Source organism: Trachemys scripta, chromosome 1 (genome assembly GCF_013100865.1).
Source record: "Trachemys scripta elegans isolate TJP31775 chromosome 1, CAS_Tse_1.0, whole genome shotgun sequence".
NCBI lineage: Eukaryota > Metazoa > Chordata > Testudines > Emydidae > Trachemys > Trachemys scripta.
The window spans coordinates 86,533,092-86,552,881 of record NC_048298.1 but is presented as its reverse complement, the minus strand read 5'-3'; the positions used below and the strand labels follow the sequence as shown (position 1 = coordinate 86,552,881).

The window sequence follows — 19,790 nt, the reverse complement described above, 5'->3', positions numbered from 1 at the left end:
ACTGATTTTGCTAGTGCTTTTTATGTAGCCTGTTGTAAAACTAGGCAAATATCTAGATGAGTTGATGGTACCCCTGGAAGACCTCTGTGTACCTCATTTAATCATGTAATCATTTAATCTCTTCCTTTTCTCTCTCTCTCTCTCTCTCTCTTTTCTTCTCAGGGAGTGTAAGAGCTGAAGATGAGGCCCAGGGCGGAGTGTTATTCTCCAAAGTTTTGGCTGGTGCTGGCAGTCCTAGCGACGACGGGTGGTGCGGCCCGTGCCCAGAAGAGCCACCCCAGTATCGGCGTTGCTGTCATCCTGGTGGGGACCTCAGACGAAGTAGCCATCAAGGACGCCCACGAGAAAGATGACTTCCACCACCTCTCAGTGGTGCCCCGAGTGGAACTGGTGGCCATGAATGAGACAGATCCCAAGAGCATCATCACCCGCATCTGTGACCTCATGTCAGACCGGAAGGTTCAAGGTGTGGTGTTTGCTGATGACACAGACCAGGAAGCCATTGCTCAGATCCTGGACTTCATTTCTGCCCAGACTCTCACGCCCATCCTTGGCATCCACGGAGGCTCCTCCATGATCATGGCAGACAAGGTAGAAATTGGCTTTCTTCCATTACAGATCAGGAAAGTGGGGTTTAGTATCCTGAGAAATAACCTAGCCAGTGGTTTGCAGATGGAATCTCACTTGGCCAAATGATTATGTGCGTGGAGAGAGTCACTTTCAAGGAGAGATTAAAAAAGCTAAGTGTGTATAGTGTGGCTGAATTCCCATCTATAGGAAAAATGCTAACTGTGTAGAATTATAGGAGAGAGACAAGCTGGGTGAGATAATATTTGTTAATTGGAGCAACTTCTGTTGGTGAAAGAGACAAGCTCTTGAGCTCCACATAGCTCTTCTTCAGGTCATTCTTCAGGAATTATATGAAGCATACAAAGATCAAGGAAAGAAGGGAGTTGCTAAAAGGGATCTGCAAAGGATTAAAATATTTTATTCTTTTTTATGATGTATTGTGACCATTTATGACCATTGTGTTTTTTACTTTTTGCCTTCACTCGTTTAGCTGGAGAATCACTTGGGGATCTCAGGGATGTTTACTATGAACTCTCACATTTTAATGGAAAGAGTACAAGTGCTGAAACTTTAATAAAACCATCCTCTCTCCAAGGTGGTCATTAGTTATTGGGTTAAATAGGTATTAACCAAAATATCAAAACATAAAACCAATCCCTCTCCCCCATACAAAAAACCCAAAATAGTTTGGCTAACAACCCCTTCTAATTTCAATTGCACATCTTTCATTCTCTTGTATTGTATTGTCATAGTTTCACTAATTCTTCAGTCACCATTGTATACCATTGCAGACAAGACCTGAATGTCGAATGTGAAAAAACAGCAGGCCTGATTCCCTTTGAACTGCAAGGCAGGTCTCAAACTTGTCCCTATAGAGTTACTAGGTAGTGGATATCTCCATGCTGTCACCCATGATCTGCTCTGGATATAGACCAGGGGAAGTCCCAGCTCTTGGGGTCTGACAGACAGCTGTCTCATGGCTCCTGATTGGCTCCCTACCCCTTATAAACCCAAGAGGCATTCTAGGAATTGTCCAGGCAACAGTGTGGGTTTCCTGTGGCTTCCACAACCATTCCTGTTCTTGAACTCCTGGTTTTGACCTTGGCTTGATTTGAATCTTGCCTCCTGACTTGGATCCTGAAGCCTGACTTGGCCTCCGATCCTTGGTATTGACCCCATCCTGGAACTTGACTACAAACTTCTCCGCTATTCCCAGCCTCAGGTTTGACCCTGCTCTGACTAGACTGTTCTGCTCAGCTGAGAATTCCCCCAGCTTGGGAGATCTTTTAACTGGTATAGAGTCAGTGTAGCTGGAGTTATATCTTGGTGCCAGGAAGAATCTGGGCCAACAATTCTTTTTTGACAAAACCCTGTCAGGGCTTCTTTTTACATCACAAAGCAAACAAGAGTACAAGCCATTTTATTCCTTTGCAGGTCACTTTTCAGGGGATCTGAGAGAGACAAGACATAACTGGATATAATTGAATAAAGGTCGGGGGGACTTAAACTGGATAGTAAGGAAACATTTCCTTGGAGTGAGTTTTATTAGACTGTGGAATTTGGGTGGGCTGAATTTTTTGTTGTGAATATTTTTTTCCATTTTTTTTCATTTTTGGGACTAAATTAATCACAAATATGTTTCTCAGTTTTTGATCAGCTTTAGAAATGGACAAGTGATATTCAGCAAGTAATTGATTCAATAAAAAATAATTGCTGAATAAATGACTCTCAAAGGATTTCTCCCCACCCCCCCTTTTGCCCAGCTCTCTGTACAATAGCCCCCAAGCCTTTTCCATCTGAGAGGAAACTCGGGCAACAACTCTGTGGCCTTGATTATCCACTGCCTTGCACCTCGTGCAGTCATCTACACCTGTGCATAACGGGTGTAAAACACTAACAGAACGGAAGGGTGGCATTATACAGTCATTTTGCATAAGTACAGATGACTCCACCAGGCCCAAAGCACTTAAAAATTGTGAGTTTAAACTTGATGGGGCAAATTCCAATTTAAGATTATACCAGTATAAATTCAGAGTAACTCCATTGATTGTGGTGCAATCAAATCAGATTTACACTGGTGTAACTTAGAGCAGAATTTGGTCCACTGAGTTGTCTGAAGAGTTTTTACCCTTCCATAGATCTTTCCTTGGCAGAGTAATGTCATCCTATTATTGTATGTTGCCCATTGACTTCTATGGGAAATTCTGGTTGGACCACGAGGGGACTTAAAGATGGGGCCAAGTGAATGTAAAAATCCCTTTTACCAAGCTTCCCATGTGCAGCTTTTGAACAAGGTAAGTAAGTCCCCAGGCAGCTGATGTGCTGCACCAGGCAGTGTCTCAGCACGGCCGGAAGAGGATCTGGCCCCATCCCTTCTACTTCCCGCTCAGGCAGGCTGCTGGGGTGGGGGCACTCGAACCTGCATGTCCCCCACTGTGTCGCCTCTCGGAGAGCAAATTTGTGTCCAAATGCAAAAACCTATGTTAGTGCAACATTAAATTGAAAAATATAAGCTAAAAAAGGCAGGAAATAAAAAAAAGTAAGTTTCCAAACATAGGACTGACTCTGCTACATTGTGCATATCTATACCTATATCTATCACTGGTTAGACTGATACATGGATGCAGTGGTGCAAGTAGAAATCATTTCTTGCTGGTACTGCACTCATGGGAGGGACACAAGGGGGGGCAGGTGACTCCTCCCCACTCTTCCCCCAGCCCGGGGTCCCCACGCTCTCCCCATCACCTCCAACACCCCCTTTGTATATACAAACATCAACATGCTTAACTACTCACTTTCCCCCCAAATACGTAGTATTCAGTCTGTTTATATGGAATATGGGAGTTGAGTGAGGAGCCATTTCAGCATATGTATGACTTTTTAAAAGACAAATTTTAAGGAGAACTGTATCCTAAACTGCATTATGGTGTTGTACCCAAACATTACATTTCAATGGGAGATTCAACTTCTTTTATACGAACAGAACAGAGTCCTGAAACTCTTACCAGTCCACAGAAGTGGTCCATACTAATGCAAATAGTCCTATTGTCTTCAATGGGATTGATCAAATGATTAAAGTTTACAGGATTAGATTCCAAGTTTGTAAATTGTTCTGGATGAAACTGACAATGCCTGAGCTGTCAAATCAGGAGGAGCTTCATTTGAATAAAGGTCAGCAGATGTGTGATAAGTCTTAGCTCCGTTGCTAAGATGAGGAACATATTTTCAGCAAAGTTCTTGGCAGATTCCTGAGGCAGCTGGTTTAAGGCCATCAGTGTCCGACATTATAATCTTCACTTCTAGTTCTCTCACCCACAAAGCTGGAAAATGAAGCATTTGTTTTCTTTGTTTTGATGCTCCAGTTCCAGTTAACAAAATGTATGTTAGACTAGTTTGGCTGCAAAGAAGAATTCTGTGTATACTGGGGACAACACCTGATTCCCGTCAGGCTGCAGAACTGGGCTGACATCCGAATCCAAACATCTGCTGGTCAGTGCAAGCAGAGGCAGTCCTCTAATGATTTGGCCTTGATGTGATGCAGTATGGATGTCATGGATAATTCAGACCAATGGGGAGAAACGGGATCAAAAACACTGTTTAAACACCTTCCATCCTCCTATCCCTTCCCTCCTGAGGACTCCTGACCAAACAGCACAATACATATGCTAACAAACTTAAACAAAGCCTTTGTTTAAGTTTGTTAGCATATGTATTGTGCTGTTAAAGCCATTTAAAGAATGAATGCCCTCCCTAGTTGCGTTCTGCTCCTTTAAGGAGCAGAGCAGAGCCCCACCCCCTCCCCCTCCAGGGGGCGGCCCTAGCCCCAAGTCTTTTCGTGCCCGCTAAAAATCTCTTGCCAGTACTGCATATTGGAAGGTACTGCCCTACTTTCACTCCTGCATATATGATAAACACTAAATGTAACATGGCAGAATTAATTATGCTGATGGAACCTTAACTTTTGTATTGCCTAACTGCTTTTGTTCAAATTCACATAATTAATATTGCATTAATTTAGATTTTGTATGTAATATTTATTTTTACTGGGTTTCTCTGCATTTTTGTCCATTTCGTGTGAGGTGTGTGTGTGTGTGTGTGTGACTTTTATATATAGTCTCTTGCACACAGTTTTGTTGTTTGCTTTTCCTGATGCTAACACACTTAATTCCAATATATTATTATAAATAATATAATACAAAATAAAAAAAGGAACAAAAAGTCATTTTGAAAGGAAAAATCAAACCATTTCATTCAGAACATATTGAAATGGGATGTTTCAACATTCTCAGAACTACTTTCCTCTTCCCCCCTCCCTCTAAAGTGAAATTTCAGGGTACCTGACATGATTTTGCAAAGTGTTTCAGTTATGCTGGAACTATGTTATCTGATGGAAAATTGTTCCATCAAAGTTTCTCTGACCAGGTCTAGTAATTAACAATGAAAAACTATTTTTATTGTAATAGTTGTTATAATTCATAAAAAAACCCTGAAGTATTAAATCAATTTGTGCCATCCCCAGCCAGACGAGAAGATTAGTTTCTTGGTTTTGGAGCAGGCAAGACCTTTATTACAACCCTGAGCAGATACTTGTCTCACAAAATTTGAATTAATTACACTCAAATTTCTCCCTGCCCCAAACAGGCCTCAAAATGAAATTGAAAACCTGGAGTGTGAAATTGACCAGTGCTGCTGCCTTAGATCCTCATGTCATTCCTCAGTAACCACGGGACATAGAGAAACAACTCTTTCCAGGGAATCTCTTATTCTGTTTGCCTTTTATTTGCTTCATTAACCACATTTAGAGGGAAAGGACTATGAGGGAAATTAAGGGAATTAAATACACACAGCCTGAGAAAACAGAGGGTACAGGAAGAGATAAGATTGCAGTATATAACTGTTTTACGGGCCTTAAGGGATTGATATATGAAGATAGTCTGTACTTTGACCCATCAACCTTTTACGCCCAATCAGGGATATTGCAGATTATGTATTCCTCATGCCACCTGATCTTAAGCCAAACTTTGCACCCTTGATAATCTGTATGTTATTCCCTGATAACCAGAAACTTCTATGCTCAAACTCTGTTCACAATTTTTTTTAACATCATCTTTATAACTCTTTTACGGGCCTTAAGGGATTGATATATGAAGATAGATTAAAAGAGCTAAATATGTATATTGTAGCTTGACTAAATAATGACTACAGGTAAGTGTAACTAATGTGTTGTGTCTAGATATATACCAAGGAGAGAGAGAGAGAAACAGTTTAGGTTGGTCTAAACGAGGTGTAACTAGGAGCAATGGGAAGAAATTGAGCAAAGGGATCATTAAACAGGATATGAAGAGAATTTTCCAAATGGCAAGCTCTATTAGATGTGGGGTAGTCTCCTCAGGGAAAGATGGTAACCCCATCACTTAAACTATTTCAGATTTGGACTGGATAAAACTGGAAAATACACTGTAGGGAAAAATCCTGCCTTAGCTAGGATGGGTGGGAAGAGAAAATGAACAAGCTGAGAGAGAAGAGCAGGCCAGAGAGACAGAAATGGGGGAGGGAGAGCTAGAAAGGAGGAGTCCTTCTTCCAAACCTAACATGATCAAAGAAAAAAAGTTTCATTAAAATACAACCTGTGAGTCAATACAAAAAAACCCAAAACCCTGACATGATTTGTTTCTTATCGGTGCTGCATGCCATGTATCTGCAAGATTCCTTATGCTAATTAGAAACGTAAAGTTCCAGAAGAAAGCAGGAGAGAAGAAATAAGGGCAGCGGAGTTGGGTGGAGAATGTAAAGGCAGGAGAGAAAAGGAAGGCATTGTAAAACCAGTCATATTCATCTCAAGGAGGCATTGTGGCCAATGCATAGGGCACAGGTCTGGGAGTCCAGAGACCAGAGTTATACTCTACAAATGGCTTGCTATATGACATAGGGTAAGTCTCTACTGCTGTTTCTCCATCCACAAAATGGAGATAATGATACTTTTGTAAATTGCTTTGGGATCTACAAAGGCAAAGCTCTAACTGCTACTTATTGATTAATGAATTATTCTAGTTGCAGTCAATGTGATGCTTTATATAAAATTCTAAAATTCAGGAGAAGAAGCTGTAGTCTCTAATAGTGGGTAGTTAAATATCTCTGGTGTGCAGGAAATATTATTCTAGGAGGAGCTGGTCATAGAATCATAGGTTTAGAAGGGACCACACGGGTTATTTTAGTCTGATGCCCTGCCAAGATGCAGGATTTGTTGTTTCTAAGCCATCCAAAACAAATGACTATCTGAAAATCGCCAGTGAAGGGGCTTCCACAATCTCCCTAGGCCTGTCTGTTCCATTGTCCTACTGTTCTTACAGTTAGGAAGTTTTCCCTGAGATTTAATCTAAATCTGCTATGCTGTAGTTTGAACCCATTGCCTCTTGTCCTACCCTCTGTGGCAAAAGAAAACAACTTTTCTCCGTCTTTTTTTATAGCAGCCTTTCAGGTATTTGAAGACTGCTATCATGTTTCTTAATCTCCTCTTTTCCAAACTGAACATACCCAGTTCATTCAGTCTTTGCTCATATGGCTTGCATTCCATCCGTTGGAACTCGCCTCTGGATCCTTCGCAGTTCCTCTACATCCTTTCTATACATTGTTGACCAAAATTGGACACAGTACTCCAGCTGAGGCCTAACCAGTGCTGAGTAGAGCGGTACTGTCACCTCCCGTGACTTGCATGCTATGCCTCTGTTAATGCAACCTAAAATTACATTTGCTTTTTTTGCAACAGCATTGCATTGCTGACTCATGTTGAGGTTGTGATCCGCTACAACTCCCAGATCTTTCTCAGCAGTGCTGCTGCCAGGCCAGTTTCCCCCCATTCTGTATCTGTACATTTGGTGTATCTTCCCTAAGTGTAGCACCTTACTTTTGTCTTTGTTGAATTTAATTTTGTTGTGTATATCTCAATTCTCCAATTTATCAATATCCTTCTGAATTTTAGCTCTATCCTCCAAAGTATTGGCAATCCCCCAGCTTTGTCATCTGCAGACATGATCAGTATGCTCTCTATTCCTACATCCAGGTCATTAATAAAGATATTAAACAACACTGGACCCAGAACAGATCCCTGTGGAACCCCACTTGAGACCTTCCTCCAATCCAACATCATTCCATTAATAGTTACTCTTTGTTTGTGGTTGTTTAACCAATTATGTATCCATTTAATGGTAGTTCTACCAAGCCCACATTTCTCCAGCTCACTTATCAGAATGTCACGTGGGACTGTGTCAGAAGCCTTGCTGAAGTCCAGGTATATTATGTCCACTGCAGTCCCTCATCCAGCAAATCAGTCACCCTGTCAAAGAAGGAAATCAAGCTGGTTGGCACGATTTGTTCTTGGTAAATCCATGCTGGCTGCTAGTGATTACCCCTTCAGCGTCCAGGTATTCGCAAATTGAATGTTTTGTACATTGCTCTAGTAGCTCCCAGGTATCGAAGTCAGGCTGACTGGTCTATAGTTCCCTGGCTCCTCTTTTCAAAGACGGGTACTACATTAGACCTTCTCCAGTCTTCCAGGACCTCTCCTGGTCATCGCCCATCAGCATCATGATCAAACATGCAGTCTACTGACGACCATTGAGCCAGCCAGAGTGACCACAGTTGATGTAATGTAGTGATGTTCCCAGATCTGCCTCAATCCTGTGAATCCACAAATCTCTGCAGTGGCACTGTGGATGGCACCAGCTAGGGTGAGGGCATGCACCCCTTCACACGTTGATGGAGCGCTTGGGAGCACGGCATGCTGGGGTGTTTTTGTCCATCCAATAAAAAGCAACAGAGGGTCCTGTGGCACCTTTAAGACGAACAGAAGTATTGGGAGCATAAGCTTTCGTGGGTAAGAACCTCACTTCTCTGACTTGCATCTGAAGAAGTGAGGTTCTTACCCATGAAAGCTTATGCTCCCAATACTTCTGTTCGTCTTAAAGGTGCCACAGGACCCTCTGTTGCTTTTTNTGGAAGGTGTGTAGTGAAAGAGGCAGGGGATTGTGGGAAGAGAAAGGATGGTCGCCTGGTTAAGGTGAGTGAATGCTGCTCTGGAGAATGGGATTCTATCCCTGCCTCTTCCACAGAGCTCCTGTGTATTGCTGGGCGGGTCACTAAAACCAAACTTTTCACACGTGGTCACTCATTGTGGGTTCCATGCTGTCTGGGTGCCTGGCTTGACACCCTGGGGCCCGTTTTTCAGAAGTGCTGAGTGCTCCCAGCTACAGCTGAAGTCAATGGGAGCTCTGCTTTGAACATATAAAATGCTATCTAATGTGCAGTACACTGAAAAATTGGGTCCCGGGTGTCTCAAACTGGGCACCCAAAGTGAGTGGATACTTTTGACCTTAATCTTTGTGCCTCAGTGTCTCATCTGTAAAATGGGGATAACAGTAACCCCGCCTCTCACAGGCATGTTGTGAAGATAAAATCATTAATGATTGTGAAGCACTCAAATATAGTCTTACATAATTATAGGGCTCCCATTACTGTGATATCTGAGTTTCACATCATCTTTAGTGTGTTTATCCTCACAACACCCTTCTGAGGAAAGTGCTCTTATCCCCATTATAGAGATGGAGAACTGAGGCACAGAGAGGCCACATGACCTACCCAAGGCCTCATGGGAAGCAAACTCAGGTCTCCTGGCTCCCAGACCACTGCCCTAAGCTTCAGACCAACTGTCTGTTGTGAAAAGCATCATAGAAAAACAGTGAGGAAAATATTAATGCCACAGAGCAGGGTTTGACTAGTGTGCAGGAACTAAGGCTTAGGGCCACACACTGACCAATGAGGAGAAAACACAATATTGAATAGCTGCTCATTATGTGAGTACCATCCATCTTGTGCACAGAATGAGGCAGGGTGTGACGGGCTCTATTAGGCCTTCTCTGCCCTCTGCTGGAGCGATCAGCCCCCTGACACTCCCACCCAAGGAAAATTCACTCATACCCCATGGCCAACACAACCGTCATCTAGATGGGCCAGTTAGAACTACTGACTAATCAGGAACCAGCAGGCCAGTTAAGAAGGCTTGCCTTCTTTCGCTCAGGGGAAGGGCTGGGTGAAACTGGGGCAGAGGAGAAGCACATTAGGGCCAGGGCTGGCCGTGCCCTGCCCTAAGCACTGCAACTAAAGCACTTGCATTTTGAAGGGTTTTTTCCTTTTTTGTTTAAAGGCAGACAGCTGAATCCTGAGTTGCTATTTTGCCACTTGACTTTGCCACTTGTTTAGAGACTGATGCCAAGCTTATGGCATAAGCTACCCTGCCTCAAGCGGGTGGCCAAATTTTGCAGACTATGGAGGAGTCCAGATGCAATACCACATGTTTCCTGAAGGGGGCATTGCAGAGCAGCACTACCTGTCATAGCTTCGTAACAGAAGTGGGATTGACTCCCCCTTTTTTCATAAAGGGGAACTCTAGAAGAGATCCTAGCTCAGCACCAGCAGGCCCAGGCAGAGACCCAGTGGCTTGTCCTGGAAGGGCAGCAAGAGGCTGTGCTCCTTTAACTAGAGCAGCAGCAGTTTCAGGAGGTGATACTGGAATGGATCACTGGCTGCTCCCACTCCAAAGTGACTCTCTCAGCCCCAGGTATTGCCCTTTTCAAATTGGGAATCCGCTGATGACCCTGAGGCATATCTTGTTACATTTGAGTGGGGAGTCCATGGTCTCAGTTGGAGAAGACCATGTGGACTGCGCAACTAGCCCTCTTTCTGCCCGGGAAAACACAGGCGGCCTACTGGGCCTAAGGTGATGAAGTTGCGAGGATTATGATACCCTGAAAGCTGCTGTTCTAGACCAACTAGGAGTATTGCCTGAGATATACCAGCACTGATTCCATAGAACCACTCCCACTGGGGGCACAACCCTGGGCTGTCACTCAGGCCTGGTCTATACTATGGGAGTAAGTCGAACTAAGTTATGCAACTCCAGCTACGTGAATAACGTAGCTGAAGTCGACGTAGCTTAGGTCAACTTACTGCGGTGTCTATGCCACACTGGGTTGATGGAAGAAACTCTCCAGTCAACTTACCTTATGCTTCTCGTTCCGGTGGAGTACCGGAGTCGACGGGAGAGCGATCGGCGGTTGATTTAGCAGGTCTTCGACTCCCAGTGCATCGATCACCACAGCGTCGATCCCGGTAAGTGTAGACATACCCTTAGTGGCTAAAGGACTGGGTCACCTGCTAACTCCAGTTGACATGCTGCTCTCTAGACGAGATTCTGGAGTCGGTGGTACTTGAACACTACCTAGATATTTTGCCAACTGCCATCCCAACCTGGGTATGCAGATACAATCCCAGCACGCTGAGAGTTGCCGTCCAACTCACTGGGGACTTTATGGAAGCAGGTTTGGTCTGGCTAGAGTGAATGGCCCAAGTCTGGTGACGACCGGCCCCAACTTCCTGAGGAGTCAACCTGGGGTACCAGAAAAGGGCCATTGGGCTGTGGACTCCCAGTGGAACCTTGAAGGTGCCCCACAATCCCACTTCAAGAACCATCGGCAGGAAGTACACAGAGTCTCACCTGGGGCCAAGCTATGGAGCCTCCACTAGTCAGCCAATCATTTGTTTCTGCAGTGGGAAGTCAGGGCATGTCAGCTGCACTTGCCCCCTTATAGAGTAGGACTTTGTATAATGGTGGGGTATCTCTGGCCAAACAGATGAAAACCGTTGCCAGGCACTTGTAACTCTAGTAGTACTCAGGGACTGAATGGTGACTGGACTAATAGCCTCCAGGTGCTCCCAGACCTTGGTCTGGGAGATCCTACTGGATCTGGAAGAGTGGCAAGAAAATGAGCTGGTGCATGTGACCTGTGTCCTCGGGGACATTCATTCCTAACCCATGGCCTGGGTGCATTTGAACATAGGGAACCAGCCAGAATACTTTGAGTGGATATAACCCCCAATTTGTCATGGGAAGTGATCATTGGAAAGGACTGGCAACGCTCCTCCTTCCACCACATCATCTGGAGACCCAAGATGGCGTTCTGGTCCTACTGTCTGACATCTTTCCAATTGCTGTATCTGACCTTTCTGATGGCCGATCATGACCCAAGAAGATTCAGAAACAACAATAATTAGCCAGGAAGTCCTGGTTGCAAACTGCTTTGGCAGCTGATGAGCCAGCTGGCAGCTCACCAGAACCACCTCGGGACCACTCTCTTTCCGATGACCGAATGGTACTGGCTAGGACATTTGCTTTGGTTCAGGAACAATGAGGAGATGACACCCTTAGAGAAGTGTATGCTCGGCTCATGGTGGTTAGTGGAAGCATTGTGTAGGATACTCACACTTCCCAATTTTCTCCTTTGAATGACAGAATGATTTACTTTTGGTGAGATAGGCCACTAGTTCTTGGTGCCCCAATGCATTCAAAAGGAAGTATTATGACTAGCATGCTTCATCCCCTTTGCTGGTCATTTGGGCAGAGATGAAACCCTAGAAAGAGTGCTAGCCAGGTTCTTTTGGACGGGTCTACAAGGAGGTGGCAAACTTTTGTGCAGCCTGCCCAGAATGCCAAAAAATAGCACCTAAGGGACATCTGCAGGCTCCCTTGGTCCCCTTACTGCTCATAAGCATCCCCTTTGAGTGGGTAGGGATGGACATAGTGAGGCCATTAGAACAAAGTGCAAGGCGGCACCAGTATATCCTGGTAGTGGTGGATTATGCAACCTATTCCCAGGAGACAGTTCCTTCCACTCGATAACTGCCAAGGCCATAGCAAGGGTGTCAATCCTGCTTTTTGCCTGAGTAGGCTTATCTACCAAAGTCCTCACAGAACAAGGGTGTAACGTCACCTCCTGGCTAATGCAAGAGGGATGGCAGCTTGTTAAGGTTAGACCCCCTCTGCACTTCGGTTCCCCATCCCCAGGCCAATGGCCTGGTAGAAGGGTTTAACCAGACTCTTAAGTAAATGCTGAATAAATTTTATGATGACTGCCCCATCCCAAGGATTGGTATCAGCTACTTCTCTATCTCCTGTCTGCCATATGAAAGGTATCTCAGGCCTCAACTGGCTTCTTGCCATTTGAACTGTTATGTGGCTGACAGCCACAAGGATCCTGGACTTCCTTAAAGAGGCCTTGGAAGAGCAGCAACCACATTCTCAAAACATGTTACAGCAAGTCCTGGAGATGCATGAGTGTCTCAAACGAGTCGGACACTTTGTGAAGGAAAATCTCCTGTGGGCTCAGTGAACCCAAGCCCAACAGTATAATAAAAGAGCTCAGGAGAAGATTTTTCAGGCAGGGGACCGTGTGCTGTTGCTCCTTCCCAGCTTGGAGAGCAAGCTTCTGATCAAATGACAAGGGCCCTGTAAGGTTGTTCAGTGAGTTGGAAAAGTTTATTATGAAATTTTCTGTCTGGACAAAAAGAAGAAACACCAGATCTTCCACCTAAATATGTTAAAATCCTGGTGGGCGAAAGAAAGCTTGTTCACAGATCCCAGGGATATTCTTGGGGATCTGGCCACCAAATACAAGAGCCAAGAAGTGCTGAAGATGTGCTAATAGCAGAAAGTCTTCCTCCTCACTTATGTTGGCAAGCCAGGAAATTATTGACCTACTCTGACACACAGTTCTCCACCCAGCCAGAGTGTACAAATCTTATGGAATGCTGAATCCAAACCAGCCCAGAGGCAAAGCTGGAGCATGCGACTTATTACATTCCTGAGTAGCTCTGCAAAACCATGGAGCAGGAGGTACAGACCCTGTTAGACCTTGGTGTCACTGAGGAGTCCAAGAGCCTCAGTATAGCCCAGTGGTTCTGGTTCCCAAACCTGATTGGACCACTCAGTTTTTTTTGCATGGATGTCTGGAGGTTTAAATCAGTATCACAATCTGATGCCTACCTGATGCTATGTTTTGACAAACTCCTCAACTGCCTTGGGAAGACTAAATATATAACCACACTTGATTTAACAAAAGGGTACTGGCAAATACTTCTGGCCCCGGATTCCAAAGAAAAGACAGCATTTGCCACACATCTTGAGCTTTTTCAATTGTGACTGTGCCCTTTGGACAGCATGGGGCCCCAGCCACATTCCAGAGGCTTATGGACCAAGTCCTGTGCCACCACACCCAGTTCGTAGCAGCCTATTTGGTAGTTACAGTGTAGGTATTTTTAGTACAACTTGTCAGTCACATCTGGTACATGTGGCCTCTGTGTTGTAATCACTGAAAGAGGCTGGACGCACTGCTAATAAAAAAAAAATGTTAAATTTAGGATGCAGGAAACTCGATCTTAGGTATCTGGTAGGGAATGGCTGGGTTTAACCCCTGCAAGATAAAACAGAGGCCCTGAGGAAGATCTCAGTTCCCACCACCAAGAAACAGATGGGGCTTTTCTGGGTCTAGCCAGCTACTACCAAAGGTTTGTGCCCCACTGTATGACAGGTGCAGTACCATTGTGAAGGCCGATGCACACCAACCAGGCCAGTGGACAACTGAATATAACAAGGCTTTTAGCAAAATAAAGGATATCCTTGATCAACACCTTATGCTATGGCATCTGGATGTCTCGTTCTTATTTAAATTACAAACTGAAGCCTCCACAGATCGATTAGGAGCAGGGCTGTTGCAAAAACTACAGGAGGTGGAACATCCAATACTATACTTAATTGAGAAGCCGCAGAACAAGAGGCCTGATACTCCACCATCAGGAAAGAGTGCCTGGCCGTCAACTGTACTATTAGGCATTACACTACTATCTTTTGGGGGCTCCCTTCGATTTAATAACAGACTCTACACCCCTTAAATGGTGGCAGGCTCTGAAGGACACTACTCGTCAGTGGTATCTGGCATTGCAACCCTATGCTGTCATGTATGACACTGGTCTGGTTCACAGCACCAGAATACAGACTTCTTTTTCTGGGATAGTGGCATTATTGTGGAGGGAGAGAAATTGGGTCCCTGGGACCGTTCTGTGGCTGGAGGTGTGTGACAGGGTCTATCAGGTCTTCTCTTCCCCCTGCTGGAGGCATCAGCACCCTGATGTTCCCCACCCAAGGAAAATCCACTCAGACTGGGCCACCAACAAGATAGTCTTCCAGAGGCCTAGAAGGGCCAGGAGGCAATACTGACCAGTCAGGAACAGGCAAGGCTTCTTAACTGGCCTGCTGGCTTTGCTCAGGAGCAGAGCTGGGTGATATTGGGACAGACAAGGAGAAACTCAGGGCTAACCCAGACCAAGGCCTGGCCCTAAGGACTGCAACTAAGCACTTACATTTTTGAAGGGTTTTTCTCTCTCTCTGTCTGAAGGCACAGACAGCTGAATCCTGAGTTGCTGTTTTGCTAATGGACTGTTTAGAGACTGATGCCAAGCTTACAGCACAGGCTATTCTGCCGCAAGCAGATGGCCAAACTTTGCAGTCTGTTCAGGAGTGGCTGCTGTACCATCTGTGACCCTGAAGGGGGCGCTGCAGAGCAGCCCTAGCTGTCACACAGGTGTCTTATGGCAGAAAATAGTATGTGATAAAGACTATATTGTAATTCATATGCACGAGGAAGCTGATTTAAGATTGGAAAGGCAACTTTAATTCTGGCATTTTCCTAACTTCTGAGTGCTTGACTCTGTAATCTTTAGTGCATTCTCCTAATGTTGTTTGTGTGTGTGTGTGATAGATCACTATACCTGCAGGGAAGAAAGGAATGGATAAGGAGAGAAATCTATTTACTAAAAGGGTTTTTATTATTTTATTTTATTAATAACTTATTACCATCACCCAACCTTTTCAAAAGACTAGCAATTTTAGGTCATTGTAAAGCGGGCTGATTATCACAGGGGGAGTGCCCAGCTCTTTCTGAAAATCAGGCTGCTTTAGGGTGTTTCAAGTTAAGCTCTCAAAAATCAAGGGACCCAGAATCACCAGTCACTTTTGAAAATGTCAGCAATTATCATTGGCTGTCCATGGTGCTGAACCACCCGGGCCCAATGCTCGTTTCATGGGTTTTAGGATGGGATAGGGAGAGAAAAGAGGATTGCAGCCACAAGCAGGTTAGACTCATGCAGTCCTCATGCCGGGCTGATTGGCCAGATTCCAGAAAGCTGGCAGTATCATCAGTGCCAAGCTTCTGAGTCAGAGAGGAGTGAAGCAAATAGCACCGAGGCTCTGAGATGGAGGTGTTGGCCCCTCCAGGTGTATGTTTGTTACCCTCAGTGCAGTTTTCCATCATGTCCCCCAACTTCGTTTTGGTGCTCACTTTCTGTGTAACTGGCTCCCCTACCTCACTTCCAAACTCACAGGCATTCAGTAGTGGCAGTGAAATTAGAGTTAGAGAGCTGTGCTATGGTACCTTTGCAGACAGCAAGGCACAATTTACTGCCAAACTATTAGCTGCACCAGGTGGCCACTGCATGCATGTGTGTGTATTCAGATATTGCTCCCTGCCCACTTTCGGCCTCCACTCTCTTTTGTCTCTCTCTATCTCATCCTCTTTTTGTTTGCCACTCTACCTTTTTCTTAACTATTGTCCGGGCAGTGCTTTAAAAATGTAAAGTGCTATATAAATAAGTGCTTTTATTATTATTTATTCCCCACCCTTTTCTCTTTTCTTTGCATTCTTTTCTATGTATTCACTCTCGTGTGTCACTTACAGAAAGAATGTGCAGGTCTAAATAATTTATAAATGCATGACAGTAATTACAGAAATGATTTAATTACTCAGTTAACACAGTTCTTCACATCACAGGCTTGGCTGGCTGGTGATCCTCTCATCGTTGACTAGTGCAGGCATTGTGTACCATGGCAGAGACAGGAGGTAAAGAGGATGGAGAAGCTTAGAGAGAAATTTCTAATGAACAGCCAAACACCTGGCTGGTTATTTTCATGAAACTAACTGGCCCGAGGTGGAATTATCTGGTAAAGCCTCTCTCTTAGAGCTGTGTAAAATGTTCACACCCAGCCTCACATCTACTGAAGCCATGGCTTCAAGGTTCAATGCACTCATTAACCATCACTCCATGTATGGAAGTGCATAAACCTGGGATGAATGTTGACTTACATTCTACTTAAGCCCTTGAAATAAGAGTTAAATGGTACATAGGCTTTGTGCAGGATCTCTGCACAGGGCTGAATAACAGACAGAGTTGATACAGCCACAAGTCTCCTTCTATTCAGCAGGCTTCCTTTATTTCTGCCCCACTTGGGGGTTCCCAAGTAATGGCATACACATCTCTCCTAATGCATTGTCTATAGACCCTCGTTCCCTTTCCAAATGAACCTGTGATAGAATTATGGGGTTTCTCTCATCCAGCTCAGTGCAGCCAGCTGGCATTGGCAGCAAAAGGATTTCCTCAGTGTTGTTGAACTAGTGGGGGTGGGGGTGGAGAAAGACACTTCAGGGGTTTGAAGAGGCAGTGGCCAATGCCTGTTGTCACCCAGACACCTGTGGGATGCAGCAGAAGGGGCCAGTAGGGCTCAGGAGAAAAGGAAGGGAAGGCGGCCAGGATAAGTGATCCTCTTGTGAGGACACTGAAAGTAAGAAGTGGGCAGCAGAAGATTTTTAAGGGTGGAGGCAGCTTAGGAAGTAGTGAGGAACCTGTGTTGGATAAAGAGGAGGAGGGATGGGGCAGCTCTTGGATGGTCACTGATTTGGGTCTCAAAGTGAACCTGCAGGGTTGGTTCACTTTGGAATCCTTCACAAACTGGGCTCTCTGCAAGATTCACAAACTCTTCTCTGTGTCAAGGTCAGGTGGGTAGAGAGCACACGGCATTAGGACTGATGGAGTGGAGATCCGTTAGCACCTGGTACTTCATGTGAAGCTGCCAGATACCTTGTACCAGGCAATGGAACATGCCCCGCCCACCATCACAGGAAGTGATGCAATTCAGTGAAACAGCCCAAGATTTTCAAAAGTGATTATTGATTGTAGGTACCTTCATTTTGGATGCCAACTTGAGACACCTTAAAGGGGCCTGGATTTAAAAAAAAATGATTGGCATCCATCAACTGAAAATCAGTCCCCTTTTAAACTGTAACTTAAATTGGTCTTCCAAATCATTATTCACTCTGAAAAGCTTGACGATAATAACCCTTCCCCCCCCTAGCTGGAATGCGTAATAGAGGGTATGGCTACATTTCATGTGTGACCTGAGATTGAAATAGCCTGGCGAGAGAAAGGAGAGGATGTAGCGGGAACAGAAAAATGTGAGCAGAAGGGGATCTAGGGCCTAGAGCTGGATGAATAACAGATTTTATGGTTTGGTGGCAGGTCTGGAAAATATTGGTTTGGATCACACTGAATCTGAATGTTTGATAAGTTGAAAGAGTCAGTTTCAGGTTTCTTCCAGAGCAGAGGTTTGAACTTGGGTCTCCCACATCCCACCTGAGTACACTAATCACAAGGTTTAAGGTGATAGTGGCAGCAGCAGTAGTACCACAACCTCCTCCCCTAGATGTTTTGCGAAGAGCCAGAACTATTTGTCAAATTTGCAATAGTTTCAGGTCATCTGAAACTATTTTTTTTGTCTAATAGTCTGAAAAATTTTGCCCAGTTCTACTGGTGACACTAAACATTGAACTTGGGAGTTTCTCAAACACTCATGTACCATGATTTCTGCACAAACATTTACACAGTAACCCACACACAATGTATCACAAACACACTCATACACTGTGACTTACATTAACATTCACACAGACACAGTGACTCATGGACTCACATAGGCAGTCATCAACTGTGACTCAGACTGACACTCACAATCATATGCTGTGATTCACACTGGCTCTCACAATCATACCTAGTGATTCACATTGGCTCCCTAACACACACACATGTGCTATGACTCTCACTGACATACATCATGACTACTGACACACACACAACACACATGCAGTAAGTGAAACACAATCCCACACAGACATATGCCCAATGGCTCATCCATTAGCTTTGGAAATCAGCAAATGTGTTAGGAGCAATTATGACAGACAACATGGTACTGTGTTAGATGAATTTGAAAGTTTCTCCCAGTAAAGCAGCCCCTTTAGAAAAGCATTTGTGTTAGTGACAGCAGCAGTAGCTGGATTATTCCATTTTTCTTCTCCATGGAATGGGATGGTTGGGTCCTTTAATTATATTTTCAGTGCAGATTATTTTTAAATTACTTAAACTCAATACACCTAAGGGGTCATAATGATTAAAGAGCGGGTGTGTTATTTTCTGCTCCAATTTCCTCTCCTCAGTCTCTTGTCATTGCTCATGCAGCCGTTCAGGTGAGACAGGGATTCCCATTTGGTCTGGTCCAGGCTGCTCTGGTGCCAACATTAAAATGCTGTTGTGAGTTGTGCCTTTTTGGGTTCCCTATGAAGGAACCAGAAATAATTCTGGGAGGGAACCAAAAATGGTTAAAAAAACTGAGGTGGACTGACATAAAGATTAAAAGAGGAAAATATGTGTAACTCCGCAAGTGAGGCAAACATTTGTCTGCAAACTTTTGAAAGGCCTAAAGCCCAGGGAGGGAGGGGGATTGTTCAAGATGATCTGAGGGGTGTAATGAGAGAAAGCTGAGTGAAGGGGAACTTAGGATGGCTATTGGAAACATTTCCTAACAGTACTTGAGTCATTTATAACTGGACTTAATAAAGTTCTGGAGTATGCACAATGCTGCAGGAAACAGTCTTGCACAGAAGTGGGAATGGAGATGGACAAAACCTGATCCATCAAGTCTTCCTTATCTCTAGTTTCTATAATTTGATGACTGCCTCAACCCTTTCCAGCCTCCCTGTCTCTCAAGAAAAAAATGTCTGTGGTTAATTGAATAACCAGTTGATTATTAAATGTCTGATGGGTGAGCTTTGCTGGTCTTTGAATAGATTCAGATCTCTGACACAGTCATTACCCAGCCAGAAATGTGAATGTTCAATAGTCAGTTGGTGTCTTAATTTAGATTTAATATGTCACTTTATGGTCCATTAATTACGCCTTTGTGCAGAGTGCTTAATGCCAAGTGCTCAACTGCAGACTGTGGAACTGGTTCAGTCAAAGAATGGCTGGTGCCACTCACCATGACCCTGGGTCCACCTCACCATTGATGAGCCATGATGACCAGCTCTTGATATCTTGGAATGAATCCATGGTGCAAATCCTCTTTACTGAGCTATTAAAACAGCAAATCTCTCCCTCTGATCCTGCAGCCCTTGCCCTATTCCGCTGGGAAGGTTTGGTGAATATATGCTAATTTTAAGTTTGATCGTCTA

At 44.4% G+C, this 19,790-nt stretch overlaps 1 protein-coding gene across 2 annotated transcripts in view; it reads left to right on the top strand.

Annotated features, from left to right (window-relative positions):
- GRIN2B (glutamate ionotropic receptor NMDA type subunit 2B) overlaps positions 1-19,790 on the top strand; it is a 271,297-nt gene that overhangs the window by 53,230 nt on the left and 198,277 nt on the right. For both annotated transcript variants that reach the window (XM_034774624.1, XM_034774617.1), the window contains one exon: positions 163-591. In XM_034774624.1, coding sequence (XP_034630515.1) covers positions 181-591 — 411 coding nt within the window. In that variant the 5' untranslated portion in view covers positions 163-180. The remainder of the gene's footprint in view (positions 1-162; positions 592-19,790) is intronic.